The sequence below is a fragment of the Leucopleurus acutus genome (assembly GCF_964270905.1).
Source record: "Leucopleurus acutus genome assembly, chromosome: 18".
Classification (NCBI taxonomy): domain Eukaryota; kingdom Metazoa; phylum Chordata; class Mammalia; order Artiodactyla; family Delphinidae; genus Leucopleurus; species Leucopleurus acutus.
Window position 1 is genome coordinate 18235152 of NC_139160.1, and position 19260 is coordinate 18254411.

General features: G+C 36.9%; 1 protein-coding gene across 2 annotated transcripts in view; it reads right to left on the reverse strand.

The window, feature by feature from the left end:
• CDADC1 (cytidine and dCMP deaminase domain containing 1) overlaps nt 1-19260 on the reverse strand; it is a 40663-nt gene that overhangs the window by 11966 nt on the left and 9437 nt on the right. For both annotated transcript variants that reach the window (XM_082859644.1, XM_082859643.1), the window contains 5 exons: nt 17415-17592; nt 11471-12040; nt 5483-5532; nt 2090-2259; nt 214-403 (listed from right to left, as the gene is read on the reverse strand). In XM_082859644.1, the coding sequence (XP_082715770.1) occupies nt 214-403; nt 2090-2259; nt 5483-5532; nt 11471-12040; nt 17415-17592 (1158 nt within the window). The remainder of the gene's footprint in view (nt 1-213; nt 404-2089; nt 2260-5482; nt 5533-11470; nt 12041-17414; nt 17593-19260) is intronic.

Sequence of the window (19260 nt, forward strand, 5' to 3'; positions counted from 1 at the left end):
AAGATCTGTAAGGTCAATGCACAACTCTTGATAGAGATCTATATTCATAAGGCAGATCCTAAGCTGAACATTTGTAGTTAAGCAAGTGCTTGCACATAAACATAAACTCAATGATAACTCTTTAAAAGGGTAAGAATCACTAATTTAAAATATGCAGCAGAGTACCTAACAATATAATAAAAAGTATATTTGAAAAAATGTGTATCTACTTACTGTAAATTTGCTAACACCTTCAAGTTCCCCAAATCTCATGTAAGAGATGTCTGCCTTCTTTTTTCCAACATCTACATCCCCTGCATAGATTTGTTTTATGCCCGCACCTTTAATTAAAGGTACACATTCATCACATGGGCACTTTGTCACAAAAATCATACTTCTTTCTTCTGGTTTTATCTCTTGACACCTACAAAAAATATATATAAAATATCAGGAAGATAGTTTCTAAAAGGGTAAGTTATGTTTTAGAAAAATCTTTAAACATTAAAATTGAGCTGCTTTAGGATTTACAACATTATACACAATAATGATCAAGCCTTATTCTTGCTGAATTAGTCAATGGCAAGATTTTCAGTATTACAAAGGAAATGAAAATAGAGAGAGAGAGAGAAAAAAATACAATGCTTTCTAAGTAAGTAACTCTTTATAATGCCGGAATTAGGGGCTAGAACTAACACCCTCCCTAAGAATGTACCATGTGTGATTAGACATTAAGTCATCATGGTAGCCAAAAGGTCTACCTCTTATCTGGTAACTAACAGATATTTAATAATGCTTACTAAATTGATAAATTAATATTAGAGTTCTGTTTTGAGTTACAGTTCCCTTACTCCCTTCCCTAACACAGGATAATTTTATTTAACAAGCATTTGGATTTGACAAAACGAAGCAAGTAATCTGTAATGAAGAGCACAAGGAAAGAAAACAGAGGAGTTTGGTGAAATTTTACATGCCGGGGGTAGTTTAGGACTAAGGAATGCTTCATCTGAGGATACAGGAGTTGTACTTCTGGGTTCTATGGTTTACACTGCTCTCAGTCTTACATTCCCCACCACCAGCTTTCTGCACCCATGTCCTTAGTTCAGATTCTCATTCTGTTCCCCTGTACTAGGGCAGCAGAATTGTATGCATCTAGTCTGTTCAAACAATATGCCTGCAACCTAAGTAATCATTAGTGTGGCTCTGTCAATGTCATTCAATTTCTCCACTACCTACCAAATGAAGTCTAAACTCAAAGTCCTCTCTTGTCAGTCCCAAACGATCCCATGTGCTCCATGGTGCAGCCTAAGTGGAACATCTGTGTTCCTAAACACACAAGCATTTTCCTACTTCTAGCCCACTGCTATGCCTGAAGCAAGAATGGTTTCCCTTCAAGTAAGCATCTCCAATGGCATAATCCTACCAAACCTTTAAAGCACAGCTCAAATGCCAGTTTCTCCATAAAGCTTTTCCCTCTCACTCCCCCTCCATCTGTAGCGGCCCCTGAATTTCCACCCACTTTGTGTTGGCCTTTCCCACACAACTGACCATGTTAGGTTGAATACAGTCTTATATCCCATACTATGTTATAAGCTCCTCAAGGACAGAAACCATGACTTATGCAGATTTAAATCCCCTAAGATCACCCACTTAATGGTAAATGCTGAGAAATGTTTGTGGAAATGATCTAAATTAACATTAGAAGGAGGTAATGCCAGTTATAATCTCTAAAAAAACTATGTTAAAGCAATTTGATTCATAATAAAATCTATATATTCATAAATATAAATATATGGGCTCTACATTTAGAAAACAAAACTGATTATATAATGCAGAAATATGCAAGACCCTAAGGACAAACTTCAAGCAGTTTTATACTGGACAGAGAAGGAAGAAAGGAAAAAAGACTTGCTCAATAAATTTGAAAGCCTGCAGGATCCCTGACAATGGCTTCAGGTCAGGTAGCAAAGACCAAGTAGGACCAAAGTTATACTTCTGAAAAGAATATTTCTTGGAATTTTTTAAAAAGGCAATAAATTACAGCTAAAAGAAAACTAATTTTAACTAATCCTTGTTATATTTTATAGAAAATACATGCGAACAAATTTCATACCTAAATGTCAAGGCATTCTGTTCTGCGTGTACAATGTATCTGAATTTCCTTATTTCTCTGTCTTTCTGTTTGTCATCCATGTGCGGGAAGTCAGCATACTCAGATCCAACAGGAAAAGCATTATAACCACATCCTATGAAGTACATTGCTCCTGTTCCATCACAATTTCTCTATGAAAAGTAAGCAAACCAACAAAGCTGTTTTCAACATTCTGAAAAGGCATCTTACATTGTATCTTTAAAGCCTAGTATCATACTTATAATGAATTCACTTTTCCATGATAAACTGAGCCATCAGAAAAATATAATATTAGATTTTCCTGCCACAGTGTGGTCTTGTCAAAGTTAAATTTCAGGCAGCCTGATCATCTCTAGTATATAATCTCAAGGCAGTCCTTTGTTTTAGCAGTTAGTTAAATAGTAGCTTAATTCACAAACTGTTTCACTTGATTCAGACACCTCTCCCTGAATAGGTTATAAGATCCTAGAGAACAGAAACCATGTTTTATACCTCCTTTCTGCCACTTAAAGTAGACCTATTACAGTGTTCCATACACAGCAGGTACACAATAAATTATTGTTAATTCCTTATATGCTCTGTGCTGTGCTACTGGTTAGCAAGTCAGAAATCCTAAAAATATTTTGAACAGACAATTTGTGTTTTGGGCTAAAAATGTGCTAGTGTATATAGTTGGAAAATAAATAATGCACTTTCCTTTAATTTTCATGTTTACTGAGCCTCTACTGTGTTTTTGTGTATGTGTGTGTGTGTGTGTGTGTGTGTGTGTGTGTAATAGAACTTCCTACTTAAGTGGTTTTTTTTTTTTAAGTGGTTTTTTTATTTCTGCTGGTCAGTGGCATATTAGGTGTCAATATGAATCTTTTATCAACTATAAAAGTAAAATATTTTATAAATCAGAACTGTTTATAATAGTTTGGAATATGCCATAAACCTCACTAAATTTCAATATATTATACATAGTTACTCATGTGATAGTTTCAACAGACTCAGTACTATAGCAGCTTGATAAAAATCATTGTTATGATGAGCCGACAGAAGCTTACAAATAATATATTATCTCATTGATAATAAATTATCCTTGAGCATTCACTAAAGGTTAAACATCATGCTCACTTTTATATGTGTTACTTCATTTAATTAATCCTCACAACATCCTAGACAGTAGTACTATTACTATTCCCATTGTATAGATAAGGAAACTGAGGCCAAAAGAGATTAAATAACTTGTCCAAAGTCACAAAGCTGGTAAGCAACATAGCCAGAATTCAAGGATGGGTTGCTTGACTCCAAACCCATGTCCTTCCACTTTACCATGCTGCCTACACTGTAGATAATATAACTGGAAACCTAAATTCTCCAAAAAGTAGTTGAGAACCAGGTGTTAAGCCAAAAGGCTGCTGAGCATTTATATAAATCCAAGGGAGAGTTCCAACCATAGGCCAGGCCCTGTGCTAGGTTCTGGGAATACATTGGTAAATGTGACAGAGAATCCCAGCCCTCATGAACCTTCTGATCTGGAGACGATAAGAAACTGGACATGTAAATTTAACTGTGATGTGCGTCACCACGGAGTTGTACAGAATACTATGCGAGTTTCTGGCAGAGGAACCTATTCTAATAGGTGCTAACAATTTGGGAAGAAATAAGAGTCAAGAGATAGTCTGAAGGTGGAATTCACAGCATTTGGTGATCGATTGTTTAAGTGGAATGGGGAATGGGATGGTGACCACTAGTGAAGGAATAGGTTAGCCGGGAAGATACTGAATGTATTGGCTAGGTTGAACTTGAGGGGCTCATGACATATCCAGCCAAATAGTAAAATTACTTGTTATAAAGTCTGTTGAAGGACACTTAGGCCCCCCTACTCATCTTTTAGTCATCCTCATAGTTACGAAATATCTCTTGGTTCCATGCCCTCCCAACCCATCCACAGAATTCCAAGTCCTCATCATCTCTTTTTATTAACCTCCCTAGTTCCTGTCTAGCCCCACTTCATTTTTTACATGCAAATCTAATCAGATCATTTTTCCATTTAAAATATTCTTGGATTGCTCTGTCCAGTATAGTAGCCAATAGCACCATGTGGTCAGTGCAAACTGAGAGGTGCTATAAGTATAAAATACATACAGGATTGTGAAGAATCAATACTCCCCCCAAATGCAAAATATTTTATTAAAAACATTAACAAATATTTTTATATTGGTTACATGTTGAAATGATAATATTTCTGGACAGACGATTAAGTAAAATACATATACATATATTTTTTGGCCACGCTGCGCGACACGTGGGACCTTAGTTCCCCAACCAGGGATCGAACCCGTGCCCCCTGCAGTGGAAACGCGGTGTCTTCACCACTGGACCGCCAGGGAAGTCCCAAGTAAAATATATTCTTAAAATTAATTCACCTGTTTCTTTTTATTTTATTTATTTATTTATTTTTTGCGGTACACGGTCCCCTCACTGTTGTGGCCTCTCCCGCTGCGGAGCACAGGCTCCAGACGCGCAGGCTCAGCGGCCATGGCTCACGCGCCCAGCCGCTCCGCGGCATGTGGGATCTTCCTGGACCGGGGCACGAACCCGTGTCCCCTGCATCGGCAGGCGGACTCTCAACCACTGCGCCACCAGGGAAGACCTCTTTTTAATTTTTTAATGTGGCTCCTAAAAAAATTTAAATCACGTATGTGGCTTGCCTTTTATTTCTGTTGGTTAGCACTGTGCTAGTGTATCCCACTGTCTGATGGATAAAGTCTAAACTCTCTATGTGGTATACAGAGTTCTTTATGGTGCAGCCCAATTTTTTGCTACTCTGCTAGACACAGGACCCTGGACTTCAATGTGCCAAATTACTTGCATTTCCCCACATTCTCACGCCCTACCTCTGCATGTTACCCTTCTAGTCCCACTAACTTGCTCTGCCTGATGAACTCCTACTCATTCTTCAAGACTAATAGCACCTGACCTCCCCTAATAGTATTTTACTCATTTCTCCAAGCAGAGTAAAGGTGCCTCCTCTGTGCTCTCACGGTATAAGGTTATAATTACAGTTATATACCAGTCTCTTTTTCACCTCTGTCTCCATCACTAGACTATATAAGGCTATGAAGGGTGGACTATGTGATCCTTAACTCCCCATTGTTCACTGTGGCACAGAGCCAACCCTGTGGCAGGTGTTTAATAAATGTTCACTAAATGAATAAATCTATATAAAAAAACTGTTGAGAGAATATGCAAATGTTTATAAAACTTAATAAATACACCAATAAGAAATATTAATCCCCAGGGGTCAACAAAATGTCATGTACTTAACATCAAAATATGTTTAAACAAAATCAAGTTTAAATGTTTATAAAGAATTATTTTCATACTCACAGATTTTCCTTCTGCCCAGATGACTGCTCCAACTCCTGTTTTATGATCCTCTGAAAGATACATGGCGTGTAACTCAGTAAAAATCAATGATTTGTTAGTTTCAGAAATACATTTTTTCCAAAAATAATAAACATGTATTTATTGAAATATACTTCATAAATGTAGCAGCAATCCTTGACAACCTCACTAATTACGGGAAAAGTATGAAAATAAATATTGTCAAGCATAGAATATATGGGAGCTAGGTACAAACTAACTATAGACAGTATCACTACCAACCCAATCTCACATGATCTATGTGCAGAGATAACACAGTGGCAGTGCCCGCACTCAGGTGACTTCAAAGCTGTAACCAGAACTGAGGGTAACTTTATTGAATTTCCACCAACAAGTCAGTTTTTAAATGACTATTTCTAATAGACGATGAAATCAATTAAGAAAGAAGTTTCTGAACTAATGGATTTAGTGTAATAACCATTGACAACAATCAAATCTGTCTTCTCCTAGCATTTTTTGCACTCTAATCATGGAAAATACATTTCATGAAAGTGTTCTTGCTATGAAAAAAGTTCAAACTCATAATACAAACATAAACAAATCTTTGTGGGCTTTCATATATATATATATATATATATATATATATATATATACATACACACACACACACACATTTTTTTTTTTTGCTGGAAGGTACATGAAAGGAATTTTGATTTAAATAAAATGATGTCCTTTCCCTGACCTTCACAGTTTACCTTGAGGGGAAAAGAATGCCAAGTTAGTGACATGATGCCCATTTCTAAATCAAGTGGCAGAAGTCACAAATATAACATTATAATTTCCCTGCAGAACCAACCTATTTACTTTGCAACAAGAAAGGCTGTATTTCTTCAAACTATTAACCTTCAACAGAAAATACAAAACCAAAATAGAAATTCTAAATATTAAGAACTGACTTTTTCTTTCTACTACTACTAAGGGTGAGTTAAAAATTTCTAGGACAATTATACACAAATTATAAAAACCATAGTATTTATCAAAATCTTAATAAGAGACCAATATAGTTAAGTAGGTACATTTACACAGAGAAAGTGAAAATTATCTGTGAACTTGCCCTCAGGCATTTTCATATTGATGAGGATTAAACGAAACTGTGGCTTCACCCCACAATTTCCTAAAAGATAATCCTTCCAATAATAACATATTTAAATACTTTTCTAGTAAAAGTACAAAGAAACATTATTCTACCTATGCATGAAAAACTAGGATGCCTGATAAAGTTAATTTTTAAAGAAAGTTATGACACTATAATGAAATTCCCCATCTTCAGGTCAAGCAAGCTTGGGTTTTCAAAATTATACCACAAAGCATTTTTATAATTTATTTTAAGCACTTGTTATCCATTATCTCATTTTTATCCTAAAGGTAAAGCAGACGAAATTTCCTTTTCTAGATGAGAAAACAGGCAAAGAAATTGACTAAAATTTAGCCCTCCACACCCAACCGCCTTGCCTCCCTCCGATGTGAAGAATTTTGTAACAAAGGTTCCCCTTTACTGAATACCTGAGTGCCTATACTCATGAAGCTTATGGTCCAATGGAGAAGGAAGATGGTAACAAGGAAACATCTAAGAACCTAGGTGCTGTGCTGGGCTATGAAGGAAAGGAGCAGGATACTGAGGAACACTGTATGGGAGAAACAGTGTATGGGAGAAACATAGTATGGAGACTGTCAGGAAAGGAATTTGGGGGTAAAAGTTTTGTTCCTTCCAAGATTGTCAGAATACAACATGAAGGGAAAAGAATATAATTATGGCTTTATGCTCCTTTCTAAGGTAAGCAGTATAGAAGTTAAAAACCTAAGATTATATTTCATTTATATTATAAATGAAAACCTTTAAGTAAAATTGTACTTAATACATGTATAAATCTGAAACAGAAAATGAAAAACTCAAATAGAAACTCTTCATATCAAGAGTCTACTTTTCCTACCATTGATACTAAGTATTTTTCATATTATTATTTTTTAGTCCAGGAGCCACTTTTTCTGTTTCAGTCTAGGGACAGCCTAAATCTTGTCAGGAGGAAAAAAAATGTGATTTTTTAAACTAAGCTCAGGGACTTCCTTGGTGGCACAGTGGTTAAGAATCTACCTACCAATGCAGGGGATAGGGGTTCGAGCCCTGGTCTGGGAAGATCCCACATGGCGCAGAGCAACTAAACCCATGCACCACAACTACTGAGCCCTCATGCCACAACTACTGAAGCCCACGCACCTAGAGCCCGTGCTCCGCAACAAGAGAAGCCACCGCCACGAGAAGCCCGCACACCGCAACGAAGAGTAACCCCACTCACCGCAACTAGAGAAAGCCTGCGCGCAGCAACAAAGACCCAACGCAGCCAAAAATAAAGCTCTACTGCTTAGCTAAGGCTAGTTTCACCAAGAAAATATTCTTTACTACATGTCTTTTGAAATCAGAATAAAATTTCATCCATATACGATGAGTAGATTTCACCCAGCCCCCAAGGTTGGATGACAGATGAGGTAATTTCTCAAAAATCTTTTCACATCAGTAATTTTTATGTAAAGTTTCTCAAAAAGCTTTCATGTCTGTAAATTGCTCCCCAGGATCTGGTCATTCACAGGATTTTCTCTGTATACCCTTGAAGGAAAGGTCAACTTAAAATCACTGAGCCAAATTCCTGAGACTCTTCGGTCACTGAAAGTCAGAGGACTCTTTATCCTATGGTTCTGGAACACAGGCATGGTTATTTTAGCTCCCAATACTGTGGTCATGTCAGGGTATGTCCAAGTGTGGTTCACAAACCAACTGCATCCGAATGACTGGACGCTTGTTACAAAGGCAGACTCCTGGCTCCCATGGAAATTCCATGAATCAACCTCTCCAAGGGAGGCGGCAGACTCAGGAATCTGTACTTCTCATGAGCATCACCTCTGATTCGTAGGCAACTAAAAGTTGAGAACCGCTGAGTTATGATTTGAAACAGTTAACTTTCTTGGCTACTCCAACCTACTTTCATCATTAGCGTTGTCGTTCAGAAGGAAGGCATAATCGTCAGCTTTGGAAAACGCCTAGTCTAATGGGAAACAGGACATAAAAAGAAATCAAAACTCACACTTAAACCAGGTAGGTAAGATGTGATGCCCTCCTATCTCTGTTTTTTTCCCCTAGAGTCTAAACAAATTTTGTCACTTTTTTGCTACCCTCAAAGTAGCTTAGAAACATATTTTTTTTTTTTTTTTTTTGCCGTACGCGGGCCTCTCACTGTTGTGGCCTCTCCCGCTGCGGAGCACAGGCTCTGGACGCGCAGGCTCAGCGGCCATGGCTCACGGGCCCACCCGCTCCGCGGCATGTGGGATCTTCCCAGACCGGGGCACGAACCCGTGTCCCCTGCATCGGCAGGCAGACTCCCAACCACTGCGCCACCAAGGAAGCCCTAGAAACATATTTTTAATGACACCTCTGTGGATCCTATTTACTCATCATTCAAAAATCAATTAATTACCTACTTTCAATTAGTTTCAGAACTCTGTTAGAAGTTTTGGCATTCTTTTTAATCATATGTATATTTTTAAATGAAATGGTTTAACGGAATGATTTCTTCACCTATTAGAGTGAAATAAAGTTATGTGAGCTGAACAGCATAAAATTTAGAGTTATTAGAAACACACTAAGTCAAGGGGATATCTACCTTGCTGGATTGTCCTCAATGTTAAGTGAGGTACATATATAAATCACCTAGCTCTGTGCCTGACACACAGTAGGTGCTCAATAAATTTTTTATTATCATCAATGAGGAGTATCAGTCCAGAATTCCTTATCTGCAATCCCTTATATCAAGTTTTTTTAAAACAGCTTGACACACATACATATAGCATGTACATATTATTTTTCTAAAATCTGAAAAATTCTGAATTCCTTTTCATCTGGCTTCAAGAGCTTTGGGTAGGGGACTGTGGACCATTTATCTTTGTATATAAAAATATTTCTTTTGTGCTAAGGAAGAAACAATGATGAGGACATGGTCTCTCCCCTGGAAGAGCTCACAGTGGAAAGGAGCACATGACATAAGAGTCGCATTCTATTCAGGATTTGGGTTCCAGGCAAGAAAGTCATACATAGACAAAAAATTAACCTTGAAAACCCTAAATCACCCATCAAGCGCATAAGTACAAAACTCTGCATAGTAACAGCAGATAAATTTACAATACTATAACTATACTAGTAGAGTATCTAATAAAGAATATATATGCAAATTTATATCTATACATTACTGCATAGTGAAGCCATACACGGTATTGTTAGGTATTAGGAGAGGAGCTCCTGAGATTAAGTAAAAAAACAGACTCACACCTCCCATCTTACGCTCACTCTGGAATCTGCTGAATTCTAATTAGCAAATGAGAATTAGTGAAGTATAGCTGTAACAGCTGTTTCCATTTATGTTTCTGTCCTTCCAGAATGGTTGGGAGAAAAATTCTTTATAAAGCTGGAGTTGGCAGAGACTAACATAGAGCCCACGATACAAGATATTTACATTAAGTCAGACCTTTACAGAATACAGTTGTTTGGCATCATGTAGTTTGTGCCTATAGTAGAATCAAATTCTTTAATAAGAATCAAGTGATTATTAACCCTGCTGAATGTTGAAATCCCTTACAGAAATTTAAAAATTCACAGACCTAGGACATACCCTTAGAGACCAGGTTTAGTAGCTCTGGGTTAGAATTTGAGCATTCTTACATTTAATAGAAGTTTCTAGGGTGATTCTAACATGCTGCCATTTGAAAACCTCCATTTTACTGAAATTACTTTAACCTGTGGTCTTTGTTGAGCATATACTGCAGACCAGTGGCATTTGTATGGACTTTTTCTGAAGATTTTCTCTCTTCTCCTTCTTGGGATAAGTTTAAAAATTCCTACTATAGCCTACTCACCAAATCTTACTCTACTGTTCCTCCTGCCTGCATTTTCTTTTCCTTATTTCAAAGTTGCATTTTAAAAAGTGATCATGTGGGGAGGGGGAAGGGTAAGCTGTGACAAAGCGAGAGAGAGGCACGGACATATATACACTACCAAACGTAAGGTAGATAGCTAGTGGGAAGCAGCCGCGTAGCACAGGGAGATCAGCTCAGTGCTTTGTGACCGCCTGGAGGGGTGGGATAGGGAGGGTGGGAGGGAGGGAGACACAAGAGGGAAGAGATATGGGAACATATGTATATGTATAACTGATTCACTTTGTTATAAAGCAGAAACACACCATTGTAAAGCAATTATACTCCAATAAAGATGTAAAAAAAAAAGTGATCATGATTCTACTTTGAAAAATGTTATGTCTGCTGAGATGTAAAAACACTGTTCTATAATTGGAAATACAGATACCGCCTTTTATCATGATAGAGAAAATTCCCAAGTAATATTTTCCTTTTTCACATACTTACTCAGGTACAACTTAATATAATAAAGTAAAAATGTTTGATTTCTCCACTTGCTGATTGAAGACATACCAGAAATTGGAAGAATATGAAAAAATTCTCCTTTACTTTGATTCTATTTATTTTGAATTAATATTTTTAGTTTAAAGATTTTTTAAGTTTTTACTAAATACTGAATACCTACAGAATATTGAAGAGTTAAAAAAAAGAATAATTCTGGTTCTCTCTCCCCTCTTTTTGTCCTATCTAGCGGAGGGCTCATTCAACTGTGAAATGATAAAAGCAAGCAGCAGAAAGGGCCTAATCAGATCCTGATTTATAAATGTAGCACCCGATATAGGCCACAAGAAATCCTAAAACTACTCTAAGAGTTGTCTACTCAAGGGTCTCACTAACTTCTCTTTATTTGTATGACCAACAAAACCTTAGTATCTAAGAGTCAATAAACGCTACCATAGATGAAATGAATACTTTACTTCTGAGACAAATACGACCCAAGCAGCCCCGATTTATGAACTAAGTGTATAAACTCACCAGTTCGATATGCCAATAACCTTGCCTGAACCATGCAGTGCCTTGCAATTTCTTGCGGCAAACTCTGATTGTGAATTTCATTAATCTGTTCGGTATTGCTACAATAAAATCCGTAGTGTTTAAAGTTGGGCACACTGGAAGCTACTGTGGCCAAAAGTAGGATAAGGTCTTTCATGTTCTGTCTTAGATTGCTAAAGTACGGATTTTCACACAGGTTCTCCAAACCTATAGTCATCAGTATTTGCTTATGCATTTCTTCTCCGGAAACCAAAAATATCATTTCATATTCTTTTATTCTTTCTTGTTTACATTCAGAATAAAAGTCAATGGTAGTGTCCGGCAATGTTTTTGAAATTTTTTGAATAAAGTCACATTTGTAAGAGGTCTCCTCTACAAACTGCACCATGTAACACACCAAAGGCTGAAGTAAGACACACACATGGGCCCGACTGTTTGACTTCAATCTTTCCACTGCTTTGGCATCTAACTTTGCATCTTCAGAACTAGAAGCCTCAGTAAGCAAGCTTATTTCTGGATCAGCAGGCCAATATGAAATTCGGTTAACTCCAGCTGAAACACAAAATATGAACGGTAGTTATCAGATGCATGCTGAAATTAAGGGTTTTCTTGATAAATCCACCATATCACTGCAGTAGGTCCAAAGGTCCCAATATAATAAAAGTCTATTACCAAGTCACCAATAATAGAGCCCAAGTGCTGGCAAACTACGGCCACAGGCCAAATCTGTCCTATTTTTTTATTATCTGTTGCCTATTTTTATACAGCTTGCAGGTCAACAATGGATTTCGCAGTTTTAAATAGTTGGAAAATCAAAAGAAAACTATTTTGTGACATGAAAATCATATAAAACCCAAATTTCAGTGCCTATAAAGATTTGTGGAAACACAGACAAACCTAATCTTTGACATTGTCTCTGGCTGTTTCTGTACTACAATGGAGTAGCTGAGTTGAGAGCTGAATGGCTGTATGGATACCCTACGGCTTGCAAAGCCTAAAATACTTACTATCTGGCCCTTTATAGGAAAAGTTTGCCGACAACAAAACCCATGGAAGGTATCTGTGGAATCACTACCTCTGCTAAGTGTGGTCCCAAAGCCCAGAGATAGGACTATATACCAGAGTCCTCCAAGTAATCAAATGGCAGCTTTTAGAAATACCATAACATAACTGATAACTGGCTAGAGTTTTGTACCTGAAACAAACAATTCATCCACACATGAAAAATGTACCTGTACTCTAAACTCTTCCTCTGGGAAGCTCTTCTAAGAAAATATTTGAAATAAAGACAAAAGAAAATTCACGCATGCATATGTTTAGTGCAGCATTGTTTAAAACAGTAAAAACATAGAAAAAATCTAAATGGCCAAAATAGAGGAATAGGTTTAACACATTACAGTTTTCCTCATAATAAAATATGCAGTTATCCAAAACGTCCACAAAGAATTTGTAATGTGAGGGCAGCAGGGAAGCGGGGGGGAGAGGAAGCAATATTAATTGTTTTTAAGTCCACAAAATTGAAGACAAAACAACAAACTAGAAGGAACATTTTTCAATAAATGTAACAGAGAAAAGGTTAGTAATCTTTGATATACAGAGATTTTAATCCACTAAGAGCACATATGAATTGACAAGAATAAAGCCTCCAAGAGAGGCAAAATATATGAACAATTTACAAAAGAGAAAACAAAACTGGGTAACAAATATGAGAAGTTTTTAATTTGTGTTTGAGAATGAATGATGAGATGCCTTATACAAAACTAAGCACATAAATGTTTATCAATTAGTTACTATTTTACAACGAAGAAACGCCTTTGCTAGTGTCTCATGTAACTTCTGCTAGGAGAGGCATTTATGTTTTTGCTAATTGTGCCCAGAAGTGAACAGGCAGATGGCCCACACGTTTTCTTCATTCAAAGATATAGATGAACTAAAAAATTCGAGTTAAACAAACACACATTTCTATCTACTCCCTCCTACTACTGACCCTTACTGTGCCTTGGGCTGTAAAGTAATCTTGAAGGCCTCAAAGCTATCAGAATGTTTCCTCTGGCTGTTTCTTTTTCCCTCTGTTGGAGTTCTCATAATTCATTTCCTAACCAGCAGTAATGATCAATCTTTCATCTAAGCATTCTGGTTGCTTCTAGTAATCTTGATTCAAGAAGAGGGGATGACCAATGTTTAAACGTATTTTCATGTACTAGTAGCAGAAGCTACAGCAAAGGTTCTCAAATTTTTGGTCTCAGACTCTGTTACACTCTTAAAAATCGCTGAGGACCCCAAAGAGTTTTTGTTTATGTGGACTATATCTACTGATACTTACTGCATTAGAAAATTTAAACAAAATTTTAAAATATTAATTCATTAAAAATAGCAATAAGAACCATCATAAATTAATATAAATAACATAGTTCAATAAAAAATAACAATTTTCCAAAACAAACACCAGTTGAGAAGAATGGCATTAAAGTTTATACAAATCTCTTTATTATCCGGCTGAATAGAAGATAGTTGGGTTCTCAAGTCTGCTTCTGCTTTCAACCTCTTGCCTTAGCTTTTCATTGAAGTATATATAAAAAGTGTCTGGCCTCACATGATACGCAGTTAAAAAAGGAGTATTTTAACAGCCATTTCAAATAATTATGAATATTCTTCACACTACATAAAATTTTGAGAAGGGATAGCTTCTTAGAGGTGAGTAACAGTGTGGAATCTGAAGTCACACAACAAACTTTTTGTACTGTTAAAGTCCTCTGGTCTATCTTACACTTAGAATGGCTCTTTCACTCACGCATGATTTTCTAGCGTCATGCACTGGTCATTTGGAAAACAAGAGTTTACTGATTTCACAATACTTAAAAAAAAAAAAAATCATTAATATAACCACCAATCTCATCAGAAGAGTCTTTAAGCAGTGGGAAGCTGTAAGCTTATGATGATGGCAGACAGGAGTTTTTCAATTCTAATTTTCACTTGAAGGCTCAAATTTTATCAGTGGCAATAAATGCTGTCAGTTGTTTTCCTGGAAGTGACGGTTTCACTTCATTCAGTTTTGAGAAAATGTCTGCCAAATAGCCAAGTCTAAGTAACTATGGTTTGTTAGTTCATGGTGTTCCATGAAAATTATTGGATAATTCAGTTTGTGACTCAAACAATTGCATAAGCGGTTTTCCTTAAGGCAAACTTCATACTTAGGTTTATAGCAAAAGTGCTTTATGTCCACCTCCTATTTTCTCATACAGAATCTTAAAAAGATGCGTACTAAGGGTTGGGTTTAATAAAATTGATTTTTTTTTTTTTTTTTTTTTACTGTTTCATCAATGACATTCTTACATGAAACTCCACACCCTCCACCTTTTTTTTTAACTCCAAATAGGTGGCTATGTAAGAGTACAATGACTACTACTATTGCCTTGATTCATACAACTGCAACAGTAGGCTTACTCAACATTTTTTTAGTACTATTAGCATAAATGTAGTATTATTATGAAAATAGTTTTGACCTTGTGGACCATGAGGAGGTCACAGACCACACTTTGAGAACCACTATGCTTTAGAAATGTTTGCTTTGTAACTGAGGTAACAGTAATTATAACTGAAATAAGTTAGCTAGAGCATGGGGTTAAACCATGCCCCTTTCCAAGATAAGTAAATAACGTATAAGCCTAATCAAACATAGCAATTTTATTTATATATGGCTCTAATACCAGCATAAAAGCATTTCCATTGCATGTCCTTCCTTATTTTCCACATTTCATTATCTCTCTTGCAAGGTTTAAGTGTCTGAACTCAAAGACACAAGCAATGGTGAATTACTCGTACTCCTCCATTTTTCTAATTCTTGGCTTCTGAGGCTATTAAGAGTGCTTTAAGTGTAGTCAACTCAGCGCAAAACACGACTTTTTATTCATTCTTCTCTCTTGACTCTAGAAGAGATCAGTCCACAAATGTCTGGTTCTTTCACATTCTTTCCTTTCTAGATCAATGCCACCACCTGAACCCTATTTTACACCTTATCTAATGCAAGTCTACTAACCAAGCTCTCAAGCTCTTTATCTTTCCATGTTCTAATTCAATAACAACAACAAATAATCATCTTAATCATGTTACATCCTGCTCAAAACTCTTCAATGGGAAAAGGAGAAAAAAATGCCACCACCACTATCACACTTACCTTCTCTATTCGTAATTGCAGGGGAAAGACTACAGAATCTAATAACTTATCATAGGTACCTACTTACCAGCTTGAAATACTCGATGCAGGCCAGGAGACTCTAGCCACATGACCATTTCTTCTGGAAGTGCTTCCACCTGTAGCTTAAGGGAACTGCCCTGATCACCGATCTGATCATTACTCTTAAGACTTTGATATAAACAAAAACAGCTCTTCCTCAAAGCAAATTTAGCAACTCTGTTCTATAAGATAAAGCCCAAAGGCCAGACAGTTTTTCAAAGTTCTCCATTAAGGCCCCAACCTATCATTATAATCCTTCTGCCACTATTCTCTTCAAGAATAATTTTCCACCCCTAACACTGACCCCCAGAACCCTGCTTCTCACAACTTGATGACCCCGCATGCATTGTCCTCCTGACCAGGAATGTGTTCCTCCTCCTCTACATCTGACCCATGAAGGTCCAGCTTAAGCCCCAGCTATTTATAACATGCCAGCCTGCAGGGATCACTTGTCTCTCCTCTGAGCTCATATATCATTTACAGCTGTTATTACTCATTTGGTATTACATGATGTATTACATTAAATTGGTTTTTGCCCCTTTTTGCCCCCAAATAACAGCTTGAGGGAAAGGATTAGGAACTACATTAGCCTTTTTTTCCCCAGAAGCTCTCTGAACTGTGTCCTTTTGGGTTTTAAGGAAGCTTCATTACACAGGCATGATTGATTAGATCACTGGCCATTGGTGTTTGAACTCAAACTATAGCCCGGCTCTCCTCCCCAGAGGTCTGGTGGGGGTGAGGCTGCAAGTTCCAACCCTCTAGTCACCTGGCTGGTTCCCCTGGCAACCAGGCCCCATCCATAGGGGATTCCCAAAAGTTACTTCATTAACATAAACTCAGTAATGGTGGAAAGGGACTTGTTATGAATAACAAAAGACACCTTTCTCATTCTTAACACTCAGGAAATTCAAAAGATTTTAGTTGCTCTGTGTCCAGAATGGAATGAAGACTAAGTATATAATTCATATTATAAATCACAATCATCACAGTGCCTATGTAAAAGATATACTATTTTTTAAATAGGAAAGTGGTCTGAATACTTACCTGGGTGCAAAATAGAATCATAAGCACAAAGAGGATTAGTGAGTAGCCCAGAGTGGCAGAGATAGATAGCTATATGTTAATACTTTGTTCTCCTCCTTCCAAAGGGTAAAGTAGTCATTGGGAGGCAGCCGCCCAGCCAGAAACTACAGTTCCCACAATGGATGTGAACAGAAATGATGTCTGTGACTTCCAAGCCAGGGTTTTTAAGAAGCAGGTATGCCTTCTCTACTCTCTGTCTCTAGATGCAGAGGAGGCCAGAAGGATGACAGTAGCAACAAGACAGAAGATGCCTAGGCCCACGGATCAACCACATGGAGAATAACTGTCTGCTGTTCAGCAACACTTGCACTGGATTATCACATGGGTGATAAGTGTCTAGTGTATTAAGCCACTGAAATGTTGATGTTTATTTGTTATAACAGCTAGTATTAAATCTACCAATACACTGAGGGTCATCTAACTAGTTAGTGACAGAGCTGAGACCAGAATCCATGTTTTCCGACTCTTCTTCTTACAGTACATCAAACTGTCTTCAGATATATATTTATATTTTTAAATTATCTCTGTGGTGTTTAGGCAATTTGTTCCCACTTGATTTGTTCTCAGAAAAATGCTATTAATCTCCAACAAAGCCTTATCTGCACTTACCATTTACAATCATTTTCAAACAAGCAGAACATGGTTTTCTGGAAAAATAAAGATCACAGTTTTTCAACCTTGACCCATGTTTTATCAGAGCGATTTTCCCAGCATGTAAATCTTCACTTGAACAGTGGAGACCAACAATTTTCATGTTTTTCACCACCACAAGACCAGTTCTCTTCACCTACATTAAGATACAAAATAATAATTTATTTTATAATTTATGTGATTAGTTATAATATCTAATGATCGTATCATGGATTATACTTGATTTATTAATAAAATGAAAGTTTTGTTTAATTCTTCATCTGAACACAGTTTGAACAAAAGCACATTTCTCTTTAGGTCCAAAAATTTTTCTGAAAGTTTAATGTTGACTTTCTACCAGAAATTTTCTAAATCTAGACTTTATTAACCAAACAATTATGCATTTAATTATCATAAATTTACCCTAGTAAAAAATGAATACATTTTAACCTAGTAAAGAGCAATAATGAAGTCGATTTGACTTGTTTCTTAATCTAGTCTAAGACTACTTAGTATTAAGCTTCTAGATAATAAGGAAAAACTTGGAAAACCCTGTGATTTTACACATGAATAAGTGAAGCCCAGAGTTTACATGATTTTCTGAAAGACCCATAGATGGTAAAAGGCAGAACTAAATCAGAGGTCATATTAATTTTTCAAAAAAATTTTTTTTATTGAAGTATAGTTGATTTACAATGTTGTGTTAATTACTGCTGTAAAGCAAAGTGATTCAGCTATACATATATATACATTCTTTTTTTTTAAATATTCTTTTCCATTATGGTTTATGATAGGATATTGAATATAGTTCTCTGTGCTATACAGGGACCTTGTTGTTTATCCATCCTATATACGATAGCTTACATCTACTAAATTTTTAAATATTTTAAATACTGACTAAAATAAAGATAATTCTCAACTTCTTTCTAAAAATTGACTCTAACAATCTTTAGGACTATGGCAGTCTAGCCTAATGTGGTAGGACCCACCTCCTACAAATATATAGATTATTTATAATTTTAAAAATGTTTTAAAATGCATAGTCAAGTTCAAAAGAAAGGAAGACATAACCCTCAGGTGTTAGAAAGGAAGACAGAACTCAAAGCAGAAGCAGTAAAGTGCAGCTATCTCAGCAGTTTCCCACCCACAATAAGGGACTGGGCCGACTTTGCTTTAAGCCCCAGAGGCTGAGCACCGGCTGGAGTTTTGAAGAGTGGTTACTTTAAACCTAAAGTGTCCTAACTTACACAGATACTAATCAAATAAGTTGCTATAACAATATTAATATCAGATAGAATAGACTAAGGTTAAAAATCAGTTCTACAGGGCTTCCCTGGTGGCGCAGTGGTTGAGAGTCCGCCTGCCGATGCAGGGGACACGGGTTCATGCTCCGGTCCGGGAAGATCCCACATGCCGCGGAGCGGCTGGGCCCGTGAGCCATGGCCGCTGGGCCTGCGCGTCCGGAGCCTGTGCTCCGCAACGGGAGAGGCCGCAGCGGTGAGAGGCCCGCGTACCAGAAAAAAAAAAAAAAAAAAAATCAGTTCTACATAAGCCACAAAACAGTCTACACTGTTTTCACAGCAAAAGATCCTGAAGTAAGGAATGTAAACCTAATCCTTGGGTTCATAAGGGATTTTACAATATGAGGGGGACTTGGGCTGAGAACAGTGTCCATTATTCCCTACTCCCTTTCAAAGGGATTCTACTCTACAGTTATTCCCAATAGGACACATTTGAAATCACTTTAAAGATCAGACCAAAGCTGTATTTACTAAAATAGTCAAGTTTCGGTTTCAATTATGAGTATAAATTTTTGAAACTATGG